Raw genomic sequence first — 24,485 nt, forward strand, 5'->3', positions numbered from 1 at the left:
TTGCTATCTCTCTAGTCTCTAAAACATTGGTTTTACCAAAGCCACCAGGTCAGGACCAGTGTGTTGCAAGCACATGCCCCAAAGCACTGCTTTCTTTCTTCCTGAATAATTTAGCCCTGAGTCACAAGGAAGCTGTTCCTCACAAGAGAAAAACACACTCTGAGAGCTTTTCAGCAGCAGGTATAGAGAGAATGCCTCTTTTAAGCTCATCACAAGTGAGAAGTGCCCTGCTCAAACAAGTAGTCCTGCAGCTTAGCTGAATTTGTCAAACAGGACCTACTGATAATATATAATGATTATAAGAAACTGTGTTTTAAATCAAGACATACAAAAATGTATTCTTCTTGTTTTCCCCACAGAAAATAATAAGAAATAAAGAACAACTGGTGAGTACATGTTTAAGTTTAGAAAGAATTCCAAATATTTGGGGATGAGTCCTATTATAGAACAGGGTTCAAACACACCAGAAAGCTGGTACTTTTCATTAAAAGAAAGTTTAACTGCAGAACCCTTACCAGTTTTTGCTGCAAATTACTTTGATGTCTACAACTCCTTTTTATTGCATTTGGTTTATATATTTTCTTTCTGTTGTCTGGCAGCAGCGTCTAAACAGTGTAAGCTGTTAACAATTGCTGTGCTTCAGCCCAGAGGAAACGTTTTCCAGTAACAGGCAAAACAAGTCTTCCTTTTTCCCAAGTGTGAACTGAGCAGCAGGACCAGGTGCTGTGCTGCTCTGAGTTGGTTGCATTCCACTGAAGCAGTGGAGCGGCATCAACATGAAACAGTCCTGAATATCTGAAAAACACATAAGACATTCTTGTATTCCCTATTCTTTTTCATTTAAGCCTGATCCTCACACTCCAGTTTCTGCTTATCGAGCATTTCTAAGCCTCGCTGCAGTTCAAACCTTTAAAACAAGAGCACTGATTTATTTGTACTTGGAGTTGGTCATCCTAGTCCTGGCTCTGTTATTTCCTTGATGTCTTTACAGTTAAAAATGAAAAGAAGGAACTGAGCGGAGCTGTGCCCAGTTTGTGTTCCTTATAGTGTGGATAGAACAGCCTTCTTCATCAGTTTCCTTGTTGAGTGCAGTTCAGCTTCTGAGATCAAAAGGCATCTGCACAGCTGCAGACACAACCTGGAAAACCTTTCTTTCAGCTCTTAGAAGGAGGGTGTTAATCCTGAGGACAAAGCATTTTAGAAAGGAGTACAGGCATTTGATCATTTTGCCTATGGTGACAAAATGTCCTTGTCACAGCATGCCAAGCTGGGGGCACCACTTATGGCACTTCTTAAAGTCAGTGGAACTGTTTAAGTACAGGCTGAAACACCAGAGCTTGAAAGTTCACACTAGCAGCGTTAACCAAAGCAGGTACAAAAGGATGGAGTAGAGAACTTGGCACTTGTTGTGTGGTAGGACTAAACTAAACACAGAATGACACAGGTTACTGCAAGACTGGACCTTCCACAGTTCAAAACATGCTTGTCTCTTGCACTCCATAAAAACTTAAAAGCAGAGTTGTTACTTCTGTGCATTTTGAAATGAGTTCAATAACAGTTCTCATTTTTCCTCCTCCTCAAATTTATTTTCATCAGCTCTTCAGCATGGAACTGCTGGATACCTCCTTATGGCCATGGTTACACGTTCCTGTGGGGAAAAAAAAATAACAGATTTGATAGTATTCTTCCTCCAAAACACAATTAATTTTAGCTTTATTTTTCTTCTGGTCAAGTGTGAGTGAGGCCTTAGTTCTTGGTGACTACCTGAAAGAAATCACGCAAAGAAGTGCTGTACCTGTAGTATCTTATCTCAATAATAAAAAGTGTTTTTTAATTTCTGTGAAATACTTTTTTAATGAAAATGATGTTATCCTATATTTTATACATTAATTTCTTGTTACAAAATGCTATCAATGATAATGGATTTGGATAGTGACTGAATACATATGATAAATGATATATTATGTAACTAAAATAGTATTTTTAATACTCATCCTCATATTTACTTATTGTTAAGGCAATTGAATGAATATTGTAAGTGTTAAATAATTCCTCTTCTTTGTTTAAAGTACAGAGACAACTGAAAGTAAATATCACTATGTAAAATATGTAAATATTTTGTTATCTATTTTATGCCTATCATAAAAGGTCCATTACTAAAATCACTTTTAAACCAAAAGGATTATAAAGATCTTTAGTGTTTAAGTAATCTCTTGAAATAATAATCTTGAAGTTTAAATCCCATTCTGAGAGAAAAGTCTAAGATTGCAATTACCCTGCAGTCATCAAAGCAATTATGTTGAAAACTAGTAGAGTTCACTGTAAACTTGTTACTTCACTGTAAACTGTCAAAGAAAAATCTGATTGACATTGAAAAAAAGTTGTCTACAATAAATTGCTGTAATCTGTCTATTAATAAATACAAATTGTAACTTACAATTGTTCTGATCTGGAGAGAGGGAACTCCTGAGGCAATTTCTCAACTGGAGTTCAAGGGCTAAAAATAAAATGCTCAGGATCTGTTAAGATCTGCCTTCCCTGATATTCATTGATGTTGATGTTGATTAACAAGGTTCTGGTCAGTTACCAGACTGGTTGGCTTTGGCAGTTCCCTTCCATATATTCCAATGGACATAAAAACATGCCTCATCTTTTTTTCTCTGAAAAGGGGCACAATCATATGCTTCTTCCTGTTGGATGAAAAATTGAAGCCAGGATTTTTCTGATGAAAAACTGAAAAAAATTTCCAACCTAAATGTGTAAATCCAGACTTTCAGAGGTAATGAGTATTTGCAGCTTCTGTTAACTACAGTATCAAGCCTAGGATTACTGTGGAATATAATTCTCACAGTAAAACCACTGATTGATTAGAGATTAACTGAAACATATACAAACAGAGAAAACAACTAGAATTTTATGGGGTTTTTTGTACCCAGTGATTAAATATTCACTCCACTTTAATATAGCACCTTATTTAGAGAAAGAGAATCAAATAGAAGTGCTGAGATGTAGATTTATAGCCCCCTGTGTATTATGTCATGCAACATATTGCTTTTTTAATATTCATGATCTTTATCATTACACCTTGTGTTATACTCTCTTACGTCAGCTGTGTTCAGCTGAATTTCAGGGTCATTCCTGAGTCTATATCATGTAGTGCTTTATAGGGGAATGTTCTTGTGCAAGATGATAATATTGATGCCATTCCTTAATTTTCAATGTTCCTGGTCTGTGAGCAAGTCTGGTTTGTAATTATCCCAAAAGCGTTACTCACAGAAGCCAAACTATACAAAGATTAACATCTTTTATTTAAGTTACATGGAATAAACTACACAGTACAGAATACAGGTTATGACCACTAGTCCAGTTCTGCAAAATCTGCTTTTTGATTTACATCTTTATGATTTGGCTGCACTATTTTGTAAACTTCTTTGCACTTTTCTATATACACCAAGCAAAACTATAACTTCATTTATATTGTTCCTTTTTTTACGATTTCTCATGCTGCTTTTTCCCCCCCTATCTCTGCTATTTCCATCTCAGTAAAATTGTTCCTGTTCTCATTTCTTCTTGTATTTAAGAGTGTTTTTCAGTAATGAAGATAATTATTATTAGAAATTGCATATATTTCAGTGAATTTGTTATTTGTGAGTTCATGTCCTGCCCTACAGATTGTGTGCTCTTTGTGGGAGGGGTTTGTGGTATGTTAGTGCAAACATAAAGCCGTGTTCTGTACTGGTGACTATGTTACCTAGCACCATAGAAAAATAAAATAAAATAAAAAATATTTGAAAAAACAGCAATTCAATAGGAAATAAATAAAAATACATAGGTTTAAAATTTGAGTGGGTATCAATCAGCTGATTTGCACCAGCTGAGACTCTAAGCTGCAGCATTTCAACAGCTTTGACCATAGATATCAATTTTCTGTGGTTGGAGCACCTTCCATGAGTGTATATATGGACAAAGTCAAGACATGTTCAAAATACTTCTGTAATAATAATGCTATAAAGCTTATTTTTTTCATTACACAGAAATATATATTGCATTGTTTTACCCATGTAACAAATAAAGTTGTAATGTATTAAAGCAGTAAATTGAATTTCTTTAGGAAAGGCATGCCACAGGCAACTTTTTCTGCCTTCTCATCTCCATTGTCCTGTTTGTAAGGGGGTTCTTTAAATTATCTCTGGCATGTATATTGCTGCATACTAGGATTTCAAGCTTGTGCTGCTGAAAGCCCTTGGTACATAATTTGAGCAAAAAACCCAAAACTGTGAAGATAAAGAACACAGCAAATAACATACTTCAGCACCTAGCTTTGCCCTGTGCCTGCCAGACCACCAGGTAAGGACCAGTGTGTTGCAAACACATGCTCTAAAGTTCTGTTTACTATCTTCCTGAATAATTTAGCCCTGAGTTATAAACAAAACTGTTCTCCACAAGAGAAAAAACAAACACACTCTGATAGCTTTTCATCACTGGTGTACAGAGAATTCTTCTTTTGGGCTCATCACAAGTGAGAAGTTGCTTGCCTGAAGAAGTCCTGCAGCTGAACTAGATTTGTCAAACAGGACCTATATGTATACTGATTAAAACAAACTGTGGCTTAACTCAGGACAAAGAGGTACAAGGGTTTGCAGTGAAGTTGAGCTGGAGAGAAGGGAGAAATAAAAAGAGGGTGGATTTAAATTTGTCATTATGTCTCTCTATCCTACTCTGTTTAATTGGCAAAACATTAATTTCTCCAAATTGAATCAGTTTTGCCCATTATGGTAATTTTTGTTTGATGTCCCTGCCCTTATCTCAATCCATGAGCTCCTGATCATATTTCCTCCCCATCTTCTGTTGAGGCCAGGAAGTGAGAAAAAAAGCACTGGTGGGCACCTGGCATCCTGCCAAGTCAACCCACTCACCTTAGAATTTGGTAATTTGATTAATTTCAGATTTTATATTCCCTTCTTCAGAACTATCATCTAGGATACCTGAAAAAGGATGAACACGCTCCCCTCCTTGATTTTAGCTTAACCAAATAACATAAGCATTTCAATGTAATACAATGGAAACATAGGGTTTAAAATACTGAACACAGTGAAAACATTTTTTCCTTGTTTGAAATTATTACTTTGATTGTGAATTCTGCTCCCAAGTAAAAACTAACGTTACTAGCAAAAAAAGTCATTATTTGAAGAGGCCTGCAACTTGATATGAATGTGTAGGTAGGAGGATTACTGGCCCTTCTTTAATGTCTGTGATTCTGTGCAGGGGCCCTGGGCCACATGCACCCAGCTGTGTAAACCTTGCTGTCCTCTGAGTGGGGTCGTTACCTACCCAGTCAGATAAGCCAGGACAAACACTATGGAGTTAAAGTGTTTAAAAACTACTTTTGCTCCTTTGTATCTCATCATCTCCACAAATCTCAGGAGTCTTAACTCAATGACACCTTCATACTCTTCTGATCTGCAATGGATCGATGCAGAGTGGCTGTGGGGAGTTGCAGTTACATCAGAGGTAAATGGTTAAATAAATTAATTTGATCATTTTAAGAATTCCTACTGCGTTATTTAAATTCATAGGTGAATTTCCTGTTAGTAGAAAATGACCTTTAGGTTTGATAGACCTTTAGGTTAATGAAGACAGGTAAGAAATACAGTCTGACTCTCCTGATAGCACGTTGACCTGATGTCAGTTGTGATCCAGAATTGGAACAGGCTGCTCAGGGAAGTGGTGAAGTCACCATCCGTAGGAAAATTTCAAAGAGATGTAGACCTGGCACTGGGGGACATGGTTTGCTGGTGACTTGGCAACGTCGGATTAACGGGTGGACTTGATGATCTTACAGGTCTTTTCCAACCTAAACTGTTCTATGATTCTAAAACTGTACAAGACTGTGAATCACTGGAACAGGCTGCTCTCACAAACAACGGAAAACAAGCGCTCAGCCCAAAATGTGTGAGGCAAACTAGCTGACGGATATGCAGGAGGAGGACAGAAGTGTCATGCAAAGGACGAGACGTGGGATTTATGCCTGAGGAAAAGACACTCCATCTCAGCGTGCCGAGGGAAGGCAGGGCCCGGGCGGCGCAGCTCCTGCGGGGTCCAGCGAGGTCCCGGCGCCGCCCTCGGCGCCGCCCGCCCGGGGCCGTTGCTGTGGCAGCGCGGCGCGGCCGGGAATGGCGGCGGCGCCCGGGGGCGGCCATGGTGCGCAGTGAGTGTCGGAGAGCGCCGCTTCCCTCCCCTCCCCGGCTCCGGCCCTTCTCAGCAGGACGGGCCCCTGCACGCCTCCTTCGTGTCCGCAGAAGGGCAACAAAGCTGGGGAAGGGGCTGCAGCACAATTCTGATAAGGAGCGGCTGAGGGAGCTGGGGGTGTTCAGCCTGGAGAAAAGGAGGCTCGGGGGGAACCTTATCGCTCTCTACAGGTCCCTGAAAGGAGGCTGTAGCCAGAGGGGGGTCGCCCTCTTTACCCGTGTAACAGGCGACGGGACAAGAGGAGATGGCCTCAAGTTAAGCCAGGGGAGGTTTATCTTAGATGTTGGGAAAAACTTGTTCATGGAAGTTGTTGTCAAGCACTGGAACAGGCTGAGCAGGGAACTGCTGGAGTCAACACCTGGAGTTATTTAAGGCTCATGTAGATGTGACATTTAGGGACATGGTTTCGAGGTGAATTTGACAGTGCTGGGTTGTACTACATGATCTTAAACGTGTTTCCTGAGCTAAACAGTTCTCTGATTCGCGTTCCCTCTCGCCACAGTTGTCTCCCTTCCCCACCATCGCCACACTCCCCTGGCAGCCCCCTGCCCCTCTGTCTCCCTTGGATTATTGTCAGATTTTCCTCATCCTTGTCAAAACTCCCCCCATTTTATCTCCCCACGTAAAGCACTGGAGTTCCCTGCCTCTCAAAGCAGCCCCTGAGAGGGCCAGCAGTGGGGACTGGTGTGGGGACCCCTCCTTGTGTGGGGCAGCTCCTGCAAGCGGGAATGCTGGATAGGATGGCTTTTGTCTGAGCCCAGGTCTGTCAGATGTGGAAGAACCCCAAATGAGGTAAAATACTCCATACTGTTACTTATGAATCGATCATCTTTTACAGGTACAGCAGTATGACACAAAAGACTGAGTGCTCACACCTTTTACTCATGAAAAAGGAGTTACCTTCCTCTGTGATTTTTCATGCAATCTGTTTTGATTGTATATTATCACTAGACTGCCAGTCCCATGCTGGGCTAAAACAGTGCTTTGGACAGGAACTTCTTCTCCCTGCAGGAAGCTGGCAGATGCCCTCTTTGAGCAGGCACTGTCTGAAGGAGAATGACTTTATCTCCTAAACAGTCAGCACGAATTTGAGTCTTAAAGTAATGGTTGCATACGTCACTGCTCTGAAATACAGCTTCCCCTGCTGTCTCTTCATACACTTGCAGCTGTTCATCTGCTTATTCTTTTAATTTTCTTTAATGTTATCCTTCATTTCTGCTTCCTTTTTTTTTTTTTTTTTTTTGAGTAAAACGTGATTTTTGGAAGCCCAGGCATTAATACTTCAAGATCTGTTCTCTCCACTTGATTGGTGCCATCCCTCATTTCCTCCTGTGTTCATGGCAACCTGGGAGTAGCTGTGATCTCTGTGGTCATTGCTCCAGTCTCCAGTTACAGCACACAATACCAGCAAATCTGGTTAATGAACTTTTTAGTGAGTTCAGTGTGTTTTTCAATGTCCTGGAGATGCTGTTACTTAAAAATTTATTTAATATTTGTTTTCTCTTGCAAGCTTGTTTCCCTCATTCCTCTTAAATTAACTAGATCTTGCACAAAATGTCAAATATCCAGGCAATTCCCTACAACAGGATCTCAAATTAGGTTTCTAAAGCCTCACTGTAGCTTCTGTTGTGAATGATTGTCTCTGCTTTGAAAATCATCTGTTAAGGAAAGTGGACATTTTTGCAGAGTTGCTGCTAAAGTAATTCAATTTTCATCAGCAAATGGAAATTGGGCTGAAATAAGGCTGTCAGGAATAGTTTGTATGGCTTCTTTTTGTATAAAGGGTATAGAGCATAATATTGCCACCACTGTGTATGTATGCAGATTGAGGAGTATTGTTTTCCTGTTGAAAATTACCTGGTAATAATGGCTCTGAAAAATCTACCAAACTCAGTAGTAAGCAGACTTTCTTTTTTTTTTTTCAATTTCCAAAAGATTTGCCAAGTAACTTATTAGAAGTGTCAATGCTTTTTCATATTTACTGTGAAAACTAAAGTATTTAGTCATGATTATTGACTTTTTTTTTCTCTTTTCTCTGTTACTTTAATCAAGTCCAAGTGGAAGGGAAGATGATTGTTCAGATTCAACAAACCTGCTCAACGTGGTTAAAAGAGACAAAGACACCTTTCCCAAGATGATCTATGTGCAGACAGGTTCCCCCTTCAATCCATATCTGTATCTCCAATTTAATTCTGTAAATTAATTCTGTCAGTTGAAACTCTGTTGAGCAGAAGGGAGATTTAAGCCTGGTCATCTATAAATAATATAAACACAACAAGTTTCATCTCTTTCTCAATGACTGTAGATAGAGGAGCTGTATGGACACATGGGAGTTTGGGCTGTATTGAGACATGGTTTGCTGGTCCATGTGGATGTGTCCATTCCAGGACATAAAACTGGATAATTTCACAAAACCTCCCTGAGACAAAGAAGTGAAAGACTGCTTTTAATTAATGTGTGGTAGGAACAGTTTGTTTTCACAGATCTTTATATATTTTTTCTTTTTATTTATTTTTCTTCAGATTCTTTTTGAAAGGTTTTTTTGTCTTTTTAAAAAACATTAAAATCATGAACATACCTATGCTAACTTGATAAAACCCTGTTTTTTTTCTCAATACTTCACTGTAGTCCAGTCCTTGTCAAGGAGAGGAAGATGCTGGCACTTTTTGGTGCAGTGTACTGGAAACAAAGTTCTAGCGTCTAGCTCAGGAGTGAGCACTGGTTCTTATAGAATTTCTATACCTTCATTATACAGAGCCTTTTCACTGTTTGATAGACAGCCTGGCATTAATTATTACAGCATGATAACTGAACCCAGGTCTCTGGTGTCGTTCTGCCACTGAAATTCTTTTTCTGGCTCTGAGGAGCTGGTAGTGCCTAAGAAATCCAGGTACACATTTCATTCTAACATAAACATTTATATGTGTGGCTTAGTTATAGCATAAAAATTATCTGCCCACTTTCAGCATTTATCCTGCTTATTTCTGTGCATGCTGTGCTGGTGGAAGAATATGATGACACAGTGGAGTTTGCTTCCCCCCACCCCCTGCTGCTGTCTGTGATGTGAACATCTGGTATCTGGAAATAAAACAGCATAAAACACTCCACTACTTGTCTACGTGAATCAATCTGCAACCCAAGCTATGCTGAAAATAGTGGCTGCTGGATTAATTTCTGCAAGGGTTTTATTGCGTTCTTGTGGAAGACTCAGCAGTTTTCATATGGATCTTTCCAAATGGTACAGGTGACGTGATTGTGTTTCACAAAAGATGTTTACTGTGGCAGAGTGGGTTGAAGCTACTTGGTACTTGATATCTTAATATCTTTTCTGGCAGATTTTATTTTTGTTGTCATGCCTACTGGGCTACTTGGTATGGTGGAACAAAATATTTTAATGATTTTATAATTTGCTCGTAAGTCAGATGGCAGAAAATTATTCAAGGGAAATATGACATCTAATGTTTGTTTCAGTCACTGAAGATCTTGTTAGAAGACGTGCAGAACATAACAACTGTGAAATTTTTTCACTGGAAGAAATCTCTTTACATCAGCAGGAAATAGAAAAACTGGAGCATCTTGACAAATGGTGTCGAGATTTAAAAATTCTCTATCTTCAGAATAATCTAATTCCGAAAATTGGTAAGTCTTTTCTTAATATGTTTCTTTTAAAATGTAATCACATGCATAATTTTGAAATCAGGAAAAAAAGAAAAAAAGTATTCTGTTATACTTAAGGGAATGTGCCCCTAACAAGAGTTCCTTTCCTGGTGTCTGTATTAAATTTCTAAGAAGCTCAGAAATTTGCAAGGGAAATCTTAAATTAAAAAGCTACTACTGAGATACACATCACTAGAATATGAATGTGAAACACCTTTTATGGATTAAAATTTCAAAAATCAGGATATAGTTTAAATATCCCATCTTGTGGCAAACAGAGTGACAAAGAGTTTACTGTGTACCATGGTCTCTAATATCACAGGATTAGCTCTTTCAGGCCCTTTTTAAAATTTCATTTTCATTCAAATAATTTTTTTGTTAATGCTGAAATAATTTTTATTCAGATAAAATACTTGCTTGTGTGCATGAACCAAACTTTCTGCAACAAAGCTTTAATGGTCTTCCTGCACCACAAGAGAAGATATAATTTCATATGGTCTGGTTTTGCTCCATATTGGAAGATGTGACATCAAGTCTTGGGCTGGAAAAGCTTAGATTCTACATGTATTGTCTAGATGAACAACCAAAAGTTGGAAGTGTTCAGAAATTATGTTGGTATATCCCTTTGAAGTTCCTTAAGAGGAAGAAAAAAATAGTAAGGTTTTAGGAGGAAATTCTGTGCTCAGAACTTGTAGGCAAATCCTTTAAGTTTTCTCAAGGGACTCATCAGGAAACTCTGTCTCTGCTGATAACAAATGTGTTTCGTAAAGTGGAGAAATCTTCTCCCAGAGAGAACAAGTTTCTTTAAACTGCTTTGTGCTTTTTTGCCCCATCAAAAGATGGACTAAAATAAGTTGGTTTTCTCTCTGTTTAATGTGTCCTTAATAAGGCACAAGATTTCATCTTGTGGTTTTTCTGTCAACACTCAGACCTCCTTCAGGTTAGCACAGGGTACCATATTCAGATTGTTGCTTTTTGAGCACAAAATTTTTTCAGCAATTTCATTTTTGAGACGAATAATTTTTCTTTGACCATAATCTAACTGTAGAAGTTGAAAAAGTATGCAGCTTGGTGATTCATATATTCTTGTATAATCTGACAGCTTTCCCAGGTAATACCCTTATAACAAATTAAAACAAAAAAACCCCCAACCCTATTGGAATGCATTTCCCACACCCAGCAAGTGTTTTCCATATAGGGAAAAGTTTAAGACTCACTCCTTGCATTTCTTATAAGGTGAAGAACCGAGAAACTTCAACACCCTTCTGACAGTGATTGGCTCAGTGCCAAGAGAGAAGCATCTATTGCACCTTTTCACTGTTCAAATCCTGTATCTCTCCCTATTGGCAGAAGGCCAGGTTGTCCCTCCTAAAACATTCAGTATTTAGGAAGGACCCCAAAGGAAGTAAAGGGCGTTTTGGAGTGTTTCTAGCAGGGTGTCAGAGTTTCTCAGACACCTGTGTGCGGCTTTTCTTTTGTTTTCTGTAACATTTAGGTTTTTTCATTTATTAAACCTTTTGCTTTACAAAACACCTCTGAAAAGCTGTCTTGCTCAATATTTATTTTAAGCCAGTCCACTGGACCCTCAGAGATTGATACATTAACACCTGGTTTATAAGACTCTGGCCACATGTTAACCTGTATCACAACCCCAAAACAAAAACCAACCAAAACAAGCACCACCAACCCCTCCCCACACCATAGTTGTGATCAAAAACATTGTCAACAGGGGCTGTGTTACATAATATTGAAGTGGAGAAGTTATTCTTCCCAGTGGATGTCCACATGTCCTTGCAGAGGACACAGCAGTTCCAAGCATGCTTCTGAATGTCACAGAGAAATGGTTTATATGGGATTTGTTGGGCGGTGTCTTTTCTCTTCTTAAAGCAAACCTTCATGCAGCTCTGGAGATCAGCCCTGCCTTGGGAGCAGGCAGGGGCTGGTCAGGCATCCAGTGTGTGCATGAGTGGAACCACTGGCTTCCGCACAGCTCTCACTTCATCATGTGCACAGGCACTGCTCTTACAGAAATATTGCAACAAAAACAGGCATCCCAGCTAAGCTGCACAAGTTCTTGCTGAGAAATTGATGCCATCATTTGTTTGTGAGTTATGTAGGACTTACCTCTCCAAGTTCCCAGTAAACTGATAGGATTCATGTCACCAGATTTGTAGAGATCTCACTTATCCCAAGATGGAATGTCTCACTGTGCTTTTTCAGCCATTCCTCTTGAATTAGATCTGTATATGTTTTATGGATTTGTGATAAAAATATGTTTATAACTTTCCTTATTTCTTTTTGCTTTTTTATTTTGTGTTTTCAGAAAACTTTTTTGTTTTGTATTTTTATTAACATTAAAATATTAATGTCCAGTAATGTGGTACATATTCTGGTTTGTCTTTCCTATTTTTCTGCTTCATTGTTGCTTTGAAATAAACAAAGTAAACCATAGTGTCCTTTCCAGTGCTGAAAACTGAAATAATCCATCTCTGTTTTGTTACAGAAAATGTGGGCAAACTAAAGAAGCTGGAATATTTAAATGTAGCTTTGAACAACATCGAAAGAATTGAAAATCTGGAAGGTCAGATTTTGAAAAAAACCATTTTGCCTTTTCATATTAGAACACTTAAGTTGTAACTTGGTGTAAAGGAGGATGGAATCCATTAAGTGTGCCCACCTGTAGGGGTATTTTGTGGATACTTAGAGGGTCCTTGGGTGCAGGGTTTCAGTAATGCTTCTTTGTAGCAAGTGCTTCCTACTGCTGAATTTTTCTCATTGAACTTTCTTGAATGTCTCCATCTTCAGAAATCAAATGTCACACACAAGAAGGTTCTCTGCTCAGCACAGGTTGCATTGAGGGTCTGAGGGTTTTTTTGAAAAGAGGTTTTCAGAGGATGTTTTTCTTTCATTGCTTGAAATCCTGTCTGTTTTATACGTGTTTAATCCTTTGTCTTATCACTTTTGCACATTTCATGTGCAAAATATGCCATTTTCCAAGATAAATATCGAAGACTTGGAGCGACCCATAAACGCATACCATATTAGTTGAATGATTTGTGACTTGATTGTTTTCTGTTTATCAGTCTGATTAGGCCAGTTGCTGAACCTTTAACATATCCACCTTGACAAAGGAACGGTTAAAATAAAAAACCCAGACAAACTGGTTGGTTGGTTATTTGTGTGTGTATGTTTTGGTTTTGTTTTGGTTTTCATTTGTTTGTTTAGCTGGGTGGTTGGTTGGTTTACTTTGTGGTTTTAAGTCTGCAAGCCGGTTCAAGGGGATGGCTTAAATAAGAAACAAGCAAATAGTCTAAACACAAATTTGAAAAGGTGAAGAGGTAAGTAGTGTAGTACATATTTGGGAATTTGTTGAGAAAGTTGCATTTGTTTTCATGCCACAAAATTTTAAATTCATCTATCAGGCTGCATTATTTATTACTGTGATTTGTCAGTTACTTAGGAGTTACAACCTTTGAGATTGGCCCTTGCATAAATTTGGGTTATTTAAGTCCTCTAATAAATTGTTCAATGTTGTTTACTTTCTTACAGCTCAACTGTGCATAAAACTTAGCAAATAGACCAGGAAAGGAAAGTGATTACAGTGATGTGAATCAAAGTTGAGCTTGCTCTCAGCTAAACTTTTTATTCTTAGAGTCAAGGTTATGATTCATGGATACATTATGATAAAAGGAGAGGCTGATAAATTAAAAAATCAGATGCTTTTTCCAGAGCATTTTGTTACCTAATTTAGAGTTTCTGTTTGTAATGAATTGCTTTAGTACAAACACTTTCTCACCAGTATTTGCAATTTAACCAATGATAAATTATTTACAATGACAGCTGAGTCCAGAGCGCAGAAAATCTAACTTGAAGTGAGTTTTTGGGAAATCTTATCTTTGTACTTGAATAATATTATCAGAGATTAACCATAATCAGAACTGAAACTCATAATTGATCCTGCTGTCCTTACTCAATGGGATTGGATTTTAGCCATATGATTGAGACTTAACTGAGAAGGGCTATCAAGGCAATCAGACTGTTAAAAATTAAATCCAGCTTATCTGAAAATTAAATATTTAACAGCTCATCTGTAAATGTCCACAAAGTTTAGATACCGATAAAACCAATAACGTTATCGTATTTTGTATTTTATTGAGTTTGTTTTATTCCTGTAAATATTGTAAGCTCATAAACTTTAGCTGTGAGTCAATCTTTCACTCAGAGTCTTGGAAAAGATGTGTTCTGACAGAATGAAGCCAGTTTAGAGAACACAAATGGAGACAGTTTTATATCCAAGTGTCTACGTGTGTCTGTATGTGTATCATGTGTACATTTATGTTATGGACAAATTGAATTAAGGTTTCTTTCAAACAGGCTGTGAAGAATTGAAGAAACTTGATCTGACAGCAAATTTCATTGGTGAACTCTCCAGTATTGAATCTCTAAAATGCAATATTCATCTGAAGGAATTGTTTCTAGTGGGTAACCCATGTACTGCATTTGAAGGTTATAGACAATTTGTAGTGGCAACTCTTCATCAATTAAAAGTAAGATTTTAATACTTAAATTTAAATTCAAACAAAACATGAGTCCTGTTGAATGAACATACTTATCCTAAACAAAATAAACACCTGTACTTAGACTTTTTCTTAATGTTCACAGGAAATTAAATTCTATTCCAAAGAATAAATGACTACAACAAATAATATGATAGTAATTGGTTCTATTCTGATGGAACCATAATTATTCATTAACTTTTCTGTCATCTTTATTGGAGATTTTTAACAAAGGAAGTTTTTTTGGGGGGGGGGATTGTGGGGTTTTTTTGGTTTTTTTTTTTCAAATAAAGTCATTGTACGGATCTTGTGGGTTTTTTTTCTCATGGTTGTTATATATTGTATTTTTAAATTATTAACATGATTGCAGAAAGTTAGTGGGTTGTTGCTACTATTTCAACAATATGTACTAAACCTGCAGTGTAAGACAGTAAAAAATACAAGTTGGTGTAAAATAGCACTACATTGCATTGGCTGTAAATAGATACTTTGAGACTGTGATTTTGTTCTATGACTGAACTGATATAACAATTTCCTGTCAATGATACAGTCTCAGGCCTGAAACATGTGCTCACAATTTTGCTCAGAGAAGCACAGGCTCTGCTTAACTTATAAAGAGTAGATTCAACTTACTCAGTTGGCAATAAACGTACACATCAAAAGAAATAATTCTGGGCTGAATCAAAGTCAGACAAAGACCAGAAATGGCTGAAGGGACTGTCTCTACTGTATAGTTTAATAGGACTAATTAAAATTCCTGGAAAATGCTAAAAGCAGATCTTAGACACACAAAACTATCTTCAGATTTGAATAGCAAGTTATTGTAAATTCTTCGTAAGAAATTGTAACTTACATAGTGCTATTGATATGTGAAAGATGCATTTCTAATTACAGACAGAACTTTATCAAAATTAAACTGCAAAGATTTATTGTTTTGGATATGTTTATAATTTCTCACATATATATATTGATTTTTTCCCCTTTGGGAAGTATTTGGATAGTAAAGAAATAGAACGTTCAGAGAGGATTAAAGCACTTCAAAACTATCCAGAAGTGAAATGGAAAATCAGAGAACAGGAACAAGCTTACCTTCTCAAACGGGCCAGAGAAAAGGAAGAGGCTCAAAGAAGGATGCAAGAAAGAAAGGATGAGAAACAGAAACAGATGGATTCTAAGCTTGGATTTGACAGGTAACTGTAAACAACAACAGTTTGTGAGTAAACAGTATTCTTTCTTTAGTCACAAGTTTGACTTTTTTCATTAAAGCGTTTTTATAATCTACTTAAATGTTTTTGTTCATTTTTATTGTTGATTCAAGCAGAGTTATTTCTCCTCATGCATGTTATCTCTAGGGAAAAATATAATTAGTTACGAACATAATTTATTATTGACTTGCAGACACAGTTCAACAGATTTTTTTCCCCCAAAACTCCAAGCTAAGTTCTTTGGGTGCCAAAATAGTGTAATTAATAGTTTCTTTCAGGAGAACAGCTGGAAATTGTTATTTAAGGTAAAGCAGGGGTTCCAGAGAAAGCAGCTGTTCACCTATAATTGCTTTTGCCTTAACAATATAACATCTGAAGACTGAAATGGAATATTGCAGGCCTTTGGTGTTGATTTTCCTATTTCTTTCACTTCATGTGACTGACATTACCTGGACAGCAGCAGGATTTTGTCTGGGGTCATCTTCTACTGCACTTGCCACCCACCTTATTTTTACTCCAATAGAAACTGTTTCATGAAGCTGCCTGCAGAACTTTGTCCTCAGAGATCACACCTGGATCAAAAATTTAGTTTTCTCTCTCTATTAATAGAGATTTACAGAAGCTTAGAGCTAGGGAGAAAGTATTATTCAGGTGTCAAGATCGCATTTGAGGAGATGCTCATTGCTACCTTATGAATTTCTAATCTGTTGCTGCCTGATATTGGGAATTCTTAAACAGCATATGGACTGAAGGTTTTCTCTCACCTGAAAGTTGTGAGGGTATCTGAAAATTCTTTTTCTGAAATCTGTTGAACTATCTATCAGGGTTTTCCGGGGAATGGGTATCACTATCACTTCATAGTCAGGTAAATGAAAAACATTGTGTCAAAATATGCTTTGTTGGTTGACAAAGGAAGCAGAGCAGAGAATGTTCTCCAAATATATAAGATACCATTCTTGGTAGGAATTGGACAGTTATTATTGTGTTGAAAGAATATTGTAGTAATTTATTAGCAAGTTACTCTTCCTTCATTTCATTGGAATAATATTTCAGTGATCTTGTATAGCCCAGACTCCCCACAGGAAAAACCCAATCATGCAGAAGGAGATGGAGAGCAGGAAAGATGCAGAACAGCTGAAAATGATGATGAAGACAGAAAATTTTGGGAGGAGCCTACACCGTATACTCCAGAATCTAGATTAGAAACTCACAGATATATTGAAGAAAAGCGGAGAGCTAAAGACAATATAAGGTACTTTTTTTTGTTGTTTTATTATCTTTGATGAATTGAAGAAGGAGAAATTTTCAAAGGTACAGAGAACAGGCAGGTAATTGCCTGACATTAAATATTACTGAGAATTGACCATTTTAATCCTTGTTGTTTGTTAAAATAGGCTTATACAGTCTAAACTGAATATTCAGATTGTTCATTTTATTTTCTTCCATTTTGTTAACCTCATTTACGTTCTCCTTATTTTTTTCAGAGTTTTAAAATATATTTTGTTTTTTCAACTTCATTTAATGGAGTTTAGAAGTTTCACTTTTCTGTCAGCTAACTGTTTTGTGTAGTTCAACATTTAACATTCTGCTTAAAACATTTATCCATAGTTCAGATTGCATTATGTAAATGGCATACAGACCGTGGTACAAGTTTTTTTGCACAAGTGGCATTTCAGACACTTTTTCCATGTAACTGAGAAATTTTTTACTCATATTTTATCAAAGATATTTGTCATGAGTAATAGGATTCTTTCTTTTGTCTGTGCTATTTGGCATGGTGAATCTGAAGAAGTCTGGTCCCTGAAAAGCATTTACAACTTTATAAATTTGTTACTGGTTTTACTGAATATGCAAAATACATGCAGATAATAGCAAAAAAACCTCAGTATTTTATTGCTGCTGGCTTATCAGTTCCACAGACATTGTAAACAATGTCTTTTTGTTTTTCTTTCTTTTTTTTTTTTCTCTCTCTCTTTTACGTATCTAAAATAATTTGTGCCAGAGATTTTTTTTTTAGCTGTTCTACTTAAGGGCTTGTTTTTTAAAATTTTTGTCAAGGCTTAGTATTGAAAAAGTCAGTCCTAGGGAACTCTCCAAGAAATCTGGAAATGTGCATAACTTGTTGCTATTATTAGTTCAAGTTCTAGCACTTTCCTGGAAGAACTACTCTGAAACTCAGATTCTAACCAGTTTGAGTTTTGCCGTGTTTGGAAATGTCTTCCTCTAGTCAAAAGCAAATATGTTCCAAATGCTTCCCTTTAAAGATTCAAGGACAGTCCAAATAGTGTTATAATAAAGATACTATAGTTAATTTCTGTATTTTTCTAAATTTCCAGGGCATTTAAAGGGTTTAAAAATTCTGTCATGGCTCATTTTGATTTGGTTTTGAGAAAGTTTCATGGCATCTTCTTAAAATGGTTCACATGTATAGACAAGTTCATCTGGGAACAGATTATTTAAAGCTAACAGGTGGTAGAATATAATTTGTGAAGTGTTTCTGAGAACATCTTTAGAACAGAGTGGTGGTTCATTCACTTTACATTTAGGTGGCAAGTCTAGGAATTCAGATGTGGAGACTGGCAGCCCACAAATCCCACAAGAAAGTTCATTTATATTATAGAATAGTGTTTAACACTTGGATAGTTGTCTTTTTTTAAACATAAATTGGATTTATGTAGTGATTCCAATAGGTCTACTTAAGTGTTTTTATTCCTTCTTCAAATCCATTGTATTTATAGACCAAATCTATTTTTATGGGTTTTTTTCCCCCAAGGTTCTAAAACTATAATATTTTATATCTATCACCTTTAACATTCTCCCAATCCTGAACTTAGAGTAAGAAATAGGTTCAGTAACAAAAAAGAAGCAATGCATTGTTGTTGGGATTTTTTTGAGAAATGCTTTCCCTTTTAATATGCTGACTGAAGTGGCCATACCCACTGTATTGACCAGCTGAAGAGTGGGTTAATGCAACATGACAACTACAGTGCTGTATTTTTAAAGAAAACTCCGTATTTTTACTTAGGTGCAAGCAGACTTTGCTTTTGCATGTTACTCAGATTCCTTGTTCTTCCTTCCCTTGCTCGTCATCTAAACATTTACACAGGAAAATACTAGTAATGATTTTACTGTGATCTACTTTGTTTGGGTGGATAAATTTGTCATAGCTGGTTTATTGTACTAAATGAAAGTCAGATGTAGTTTAATTGCTAATAGCTGGAAATCGATTGTCAATATTAAAGTAATATATCAGTATATCTTGAATACATCAGGAATATGTATTGCATTTTTTGAACAAAGAACACAACAAAAATGTAATATATGCATCAACAAATAATCTATATGTCTGCCCTTTGGTCCTACTGTATCCTGTTTGACCTACTGTATCCTATTTGATGTTGCTTGTGATTAAAATTCTTCTTGCCAGAGCAAAATAGTGATTGAGAGACAGATGCTGTTTGGAGGTAGGCCAAGCACTTGTTCAGTGAGAGTAATCAAGTGAGCATGAATAAAAATTCTTCAGAATTGCTTGCCCGTACATCAAAGCAGTTTTCAGTGGCAACACCTCGTGATGAGTTTGACCATTCCTAACTAGAAAAATGTCCCATTTCATACATTTAAGCCATCCATGGTTTTCCTGTGGTATACCAGATAATTTGATATATTTCTGTTTGATGATGAACATGGCGACATGCAGAAGTTACTGTCCATGTAAGATGTGACATTATAAATTATTTGCTCATATTTAGATGATGTTCTTAGTGTACAATTGGACCCATGAAGCAAAGTATTTTGTTCCTGAAATAAATTGTAGCCTTAACATCAAATACCAGATAATTCTTACCTCTTGCCATCCTCTTCTTTATTTTTGCTATTGAACTTAATAATGCAAATTTTTAATGATTAACCATAAACAATTTTTCTTTCTGTTTTGTTAAGGGAATCAAAAAAGAGAGAGAAGACTGCTTGGACACTGGTCACTGCAGAAGGAAAAGTTCTGAATGTGAATGTGCCTAAGTATGTAAGGTTGAGAGGGTAAACAGTCTAATCTCTCTGTAGTAGATTTGGGCAACTATTTCAATATATGTGAAAATCCAAATATAAGAGGGCTGAGAAATTCTTGTTGCAGTATTATATTCCTTGTAGGAAAACTGTATTCTAAATTTATATTTTGAGGCTGGAAAAAGAATCAGTTTTCATTGAATTAAGTGTTCAAGACTGTTTAATTTAACATCTTTCTCTTTAAAGATTGAAGAACTTCTTTTTCTGTAAAAGATATAAGATATTTTAGTCTTTTCCCTTTTAGCAAGATGCTCCAAGAAAGAGCCTTACTACAGAAGGCTCTTTCTTGGAGCATCTTGCTAATATTATAAAAAGTGTAACTGTTGAAGATAAATGTGTATGAGAAGCCAGTTTAAATGTGGAAAAATACATCCCAGGAATATTTCTGGACAAAATCATTCTGTCCTCTGATGACAGGTGTAAAACTGGCAGAACTGGGGAGGATAATCAGCTTCTGTGGCAAGAGGCCCTGTGACCCTGAGTGAGGTCTCCAGCAACAGAGGATGGGGATACAGGGAAGAGTCCTGTATTTTACCATTGACAAAGGCACTTGGGTTTTCAGGTGTTTTGGAATGAGTTTCCAGGGATATCAGCCATTGCTTTTACTTGAACCAAACCTTCATTTTGTAAGGGAAAGCAGGAGATTGAGTGCAAACATTATTTCCCTATAAACAGCTCCCCACAGTGCCTCCTGCAGGAGACTGGGGTGAGAAAGTGGCTACTTACCTCTCTGCTGTCCTCTGAAGAGGTTTTTCCATTTAAGATCGACTTAGCTGCAAACCCATATCTATCATGCTTATCATTAGCCTGAAGACTGCTTTCTAAATCTTGAAAATTTAGAAATCCTTGCAAATTCAAGGAATTATGTGTAGTCCACAATTTTCAGTAGAACAGAGAGAATTAAAGGTAGTGGGAGAGTTTAGTGTCATGTTTAGTGTCGTGTAGAGCCATGTTTAGTCTGTCTGTACCAGGAGATATTTTCCATTGTATTGATGTACTTTTTTTCAGTAAAAATGTGTTGACTGGAAAAAAAAAAAAAAGGTATCATTTTCTAATCCAAAAAAGATAAGCCTAATATAATTTAAATCTTGTGTTAATAGAAGTTGATTGTGCCTCTAAAAAGCAGAGACGTTTAGACAAATCCCTAGCTATGTTTTTTAGAAAAAACAGAGTTCACTGTTAGTAGCATTCCTGTTTGTGTCACCCGAGTTTTCTCAATTTAGTCTGTGGATGTGCCCACATAAAGCCAGACCAATGATCATTTTTTGTCATGGCTTCAACAAGAATGTCACAGCTGTTCAATGCAATCTGGCAGTGTATTGGAGAGACATAAAGAAAGAGATACCAGTAAGCAGATGGTGTTCTCCGAAGTTTTTGCTTCAACGTGGAAGTCTCATGTCCACAAAAATGTCCAGACTTCTCTGATGTTCTTTTGGAAAGTTAGCAAGAGAAATGGCTGCTTGCTGCTGTGGACAGACTATTTCTCTCCTTCAGTTCTAATTAGGATTACTCCTGGAAAATTTTATAATTCTGTCCTCTTGTTCACCCTTCATATTTTAGCGGATTCTCTAAATCAGTGATGCGGCAAAAAGCCTGAACAGGAAATAAAGCAGTTTTGTATTCTTTGCACTTTTCCATTAAAAAAATACTCATAAACTACAATCTCTGTCAACTCTCTTGCAGATTGACTGTATCAGAATATAGGAGACCAAAGAATGAAAAGCATATTTGGGAAATATTTTTATTGCTGAAAAAAATTTATCATCTAATCTGTTAACATGTGAGCATCTTTCCATTACCTGAACCCAATTTATCTAAGTACTTCAATGTCACTGAAATAGCCCAGCTAAATGATATTAAGCAAAATCCTTTCATTTTATGCTAATAACTAATTTATCAAAAGCTTCTCATTTGTAGGTAATGTCATTCTGTTTTTTCTCTGCTTTCATACATGGGAAATGTTTGAGCATCTGAGCAGAACTTATAAGTCTAGACTAGATCTCCTTACAGTTGTAGTAGTTGGCATCGATTTATAACTGGTAAGATTCATTCTCAATTTTAAGAACCCAGCCAAAAGATCACAAACACGCAGCTAATACAATCTAGAGGCTCATTTTCAACAAATACAAAGCTTATAGAATCAGGGATATTATGCAAACCATGTTTTACTTTGGAAATACAGAGACAGATATTTGTACTTGGGGCAAATTAATTACTACGAACAAAAGCGCGTTTTTTAACGTACCGTAAGGTTAGAATGACGAAGTTCTGTATTTTTCTTGCATTTTGGAATTGGTTTTTTCTATAAAGATGTAATAGAGTAAACAGGTTTCACCAGCAGATGTCTCTCGTTCTGCATTGTCAGAATGAGCTTAATTTTAGCTGACCTTCAGCAGAGGTTTTTTTTTGTTGTGGTTCGAGTAGGGAGAACAGAAAATAAATGTAAGAATGACCTTGGTTCAAAGGGCAAATTGCAACTGTTTCTAAATTATCACATGACATATTGTCTAAATGGTGTTTGTATTCATCTAAAATTGCCAACGTTTGAACTATGCGGTAATGTTTGCTTATTCACTCCAGTAGTATTTATCCTGGAGGTATTTCTTGTCATTGTTATTAGGCTTCATTTCTCTTTGAAAGATGATGAAGAAAACAACCAGATCATCTTGGATCTCGCTGTTTACAGGTCAGATCTTTTTTCCCCAATAATTTTTGCCACTCATGAGATGTAATACACAGTGTTTCAATTATACTGCTCTCTGTAACGGGGACTTTTCAAGAAGAAAACAAATAATATAGTGGATAATGGAACCAATCTCAAAACCTGTGCCTAAGTGAAGCTGTATAAGCCAAAGGCCCTTCAGACTGTTCTGTTAATCCTGAATGGGGACTGTGTCTAATAGTCACCTCTTCTTTTATACATATACAAACTCTTTTCCATTCTTCCTTTGCAGATAAGGGCTGTAGGAAGTGGGTTTTTTGCTCATAGAAGTGCTTCAGTACAGTTCATGGACTTCTAGTCAAATTCTTCTTCTCCCTGAGATGGAGTAGACTAGCCTTGTCTTATTTCCCTTGATTAGTGGGGAGAGTCCATGGCTTGTGGCTATTCTTGAAATGTACCAGAGCATTGCTTGGAAGAAATTTGGTTGAACCAGGCAAAGTATGACGAGGAGATAGTACATATACTGTATAGTACATATACATCATATACAATGACCTTTTCCATTCTTCAGGAAGGGACTGGAAACCCATGAGTTTATCTGTCTATAATGGAAACTTGTTACATAAAACTTGAATTAATTTTATAGCACAGAAATATTATTCATGCCAGGTGTGCTTCCCTTGAAAGTCATTAATTTCCCTCAAAAGAGGAAATTAATGTTTCTGACTTGGAAGATACAGATCTTTTTCTGAAGCTCAGAAAATCTATTCAGATGCAATAAATTGCTGGATATACTACAGAATCACAGAATCATTTAGGTTAGAACAGACCTTCAGGATCATTCAGTCCAGCCTTTGACTCATCATGACCTTGCCAACTACACCACAGCATTAAGTGCCTTGTCCAGTCATTTCTTGAACACTTTGGGACCCTGGGTAGCCCATATTTTAATAGTCTGTGCTCTCTTGTAAGAAATGCAGACTAAAACATTTGAAAAAATCACCTGTAAAACAATGTTGTTAAACAAGGGAAATGGGAAATATGTACTTCTGCATTCCCATGAGTCACATCAGGTGTCATATAGTGAAGAGGAGCTTTTACAGGTCACAAATTTTGTTTGAAAGATTTAAAATTACTGTGTTTTCTGGGAATGGAAAGTGTATCTGTTCATTGTTTTCCAGCAAATTCTGTGCAAGAAAAGGGAATTTCTGCTATAATTTTAGTATATAGAAGTAGAAAAGTAAAGTAGCATAATATTTGTACAATTTTAAAGAGCATGTAGATTAATTTTCATACTAATGTAAGGCACTGAACTAACAGATGAAATACCTTTTTGTTTTCCTCAAGGATTTTGCATTCTTGCAGTTATACAATAGCTGATGTTATAGACTTGATAGAATTTAGACATTATTTTAAGTGACTTTCACAGGAAAATCATGGGGTGTTTTTCCCCAAAACTTTATATCCTAATAGTATTTTGGAAAATTTAATAACTGAAATTTAAGCTTGTGCTTTATGAACTGTGAAATTTTGAAAGAGCTATATGGTCTATTGTAGATTGATTCATTTATTTATATTTCATTCCAAAGACATTTGGACACTTCTTTACTTGATGTTGATGTGCAGCCGACTTACATACGAGTACTGGTGAAGGGAAAGGTTTGTGATTTCTTATTACATTCATTTCAAATCAAGAGTGAATGTTTGCCATACTTACTCAGTGGACTCTGGATCTGACTTCTGTAAGTTACCAGTCATTTGCATCTATGCAGAGAGAATGGGTCTTTCAATACCTACACCATTCTGATCCACATATAAACTGTGGAAGTCTTAACCAGAAGATGTACAAAGCCTGAAATAAAATTTCACTTTCCTTCTCTCCTCTCTCCTTATTCCCCCCACACAGTGTGCCATAATTCACTTTAGAGGAGAGCTTCCTAGTTGCCCTAGGCTAGAATGTAGCAATTTCACAATCTGGAATTTATAGCTGACAGAAACCAATGGATGTACATTCTTTTGAAAGGGCATTTAAAATGTCATTCCAGTTTTCTCTCTTCTCAGTCGTTTTAATTTTATCATAATTTAAAAAAAAAA

The 24,485-nt window shown here is 36.6% G+C and overlaps 1 protein-coding gene across 2 annotated transcripts in view; it reads left to right on the top strand.

The window, feature by feature from the left end:
• Positions 1–24,485, top strand: part of LOC136285076 (dynein axonemal assembly factor 11-like) — a 49,935-nt gene that overhangs the window by 8,558 nt on the left and 16,892 nt on the right. The window contains exons 1-9 of one of the 2 annotated variants that reach the window (XM_066175754.1): positions 6,167–6,208; positions 9,721–9,888; positions 12,410–12,487; positions 14,281–14,453; positions 15,453–15,652; positions 16,734–16,919; positions 19,607–19,684; positions 22,350–22,415; positions 23,981–24,050. In XM_066175754.1, coding sequence (XP_066031851.1) covers positions 6,199–6,208; positions 9,721–9,888; positions 12,410–12,487; positions 14,281–14,453; positions 15,453–15,652; positions 16,734–16,919; positions 19,607–19,684; positions 22,350–22,415; positions 23,981–24,050 — 1,029 coding nt within the window. In that variant the 5' untranslated portion in view covers positions 6,167–6,198. Of the gene's footprint in view, positions 1–6,166; positions 6,209–9,720; positions 9,889–12,409; positions 12,488–14,280; positions 14,454–15,452; positions 15,653–16,733; positions 16,920–19,606; positions 19,685–22,349; positions 22,416–23,980; positions 24,051–24,485 lie in introns of those variants that run through there. The other variant, XM_066175764.1, reaches the window with a different exon arrangement.

Source organism: Chamaea fasciata, unplaced genomic scaffold (assembly GCF_029207755.1).
Source record: "Chamaea fasciata isolate MVZ Bird 193981 ecotype frontalis unplaced genomic scaffold, bChaFas1.0.hap1 SCAF_1, whole genome shotgun sequence".
Classification (NCBI taxonomy): Eukaryota; Metazoa; Chordata; class Aves; order Passeriformes; family Sylviidae; genus Chamaea; species Chamaea fasciata.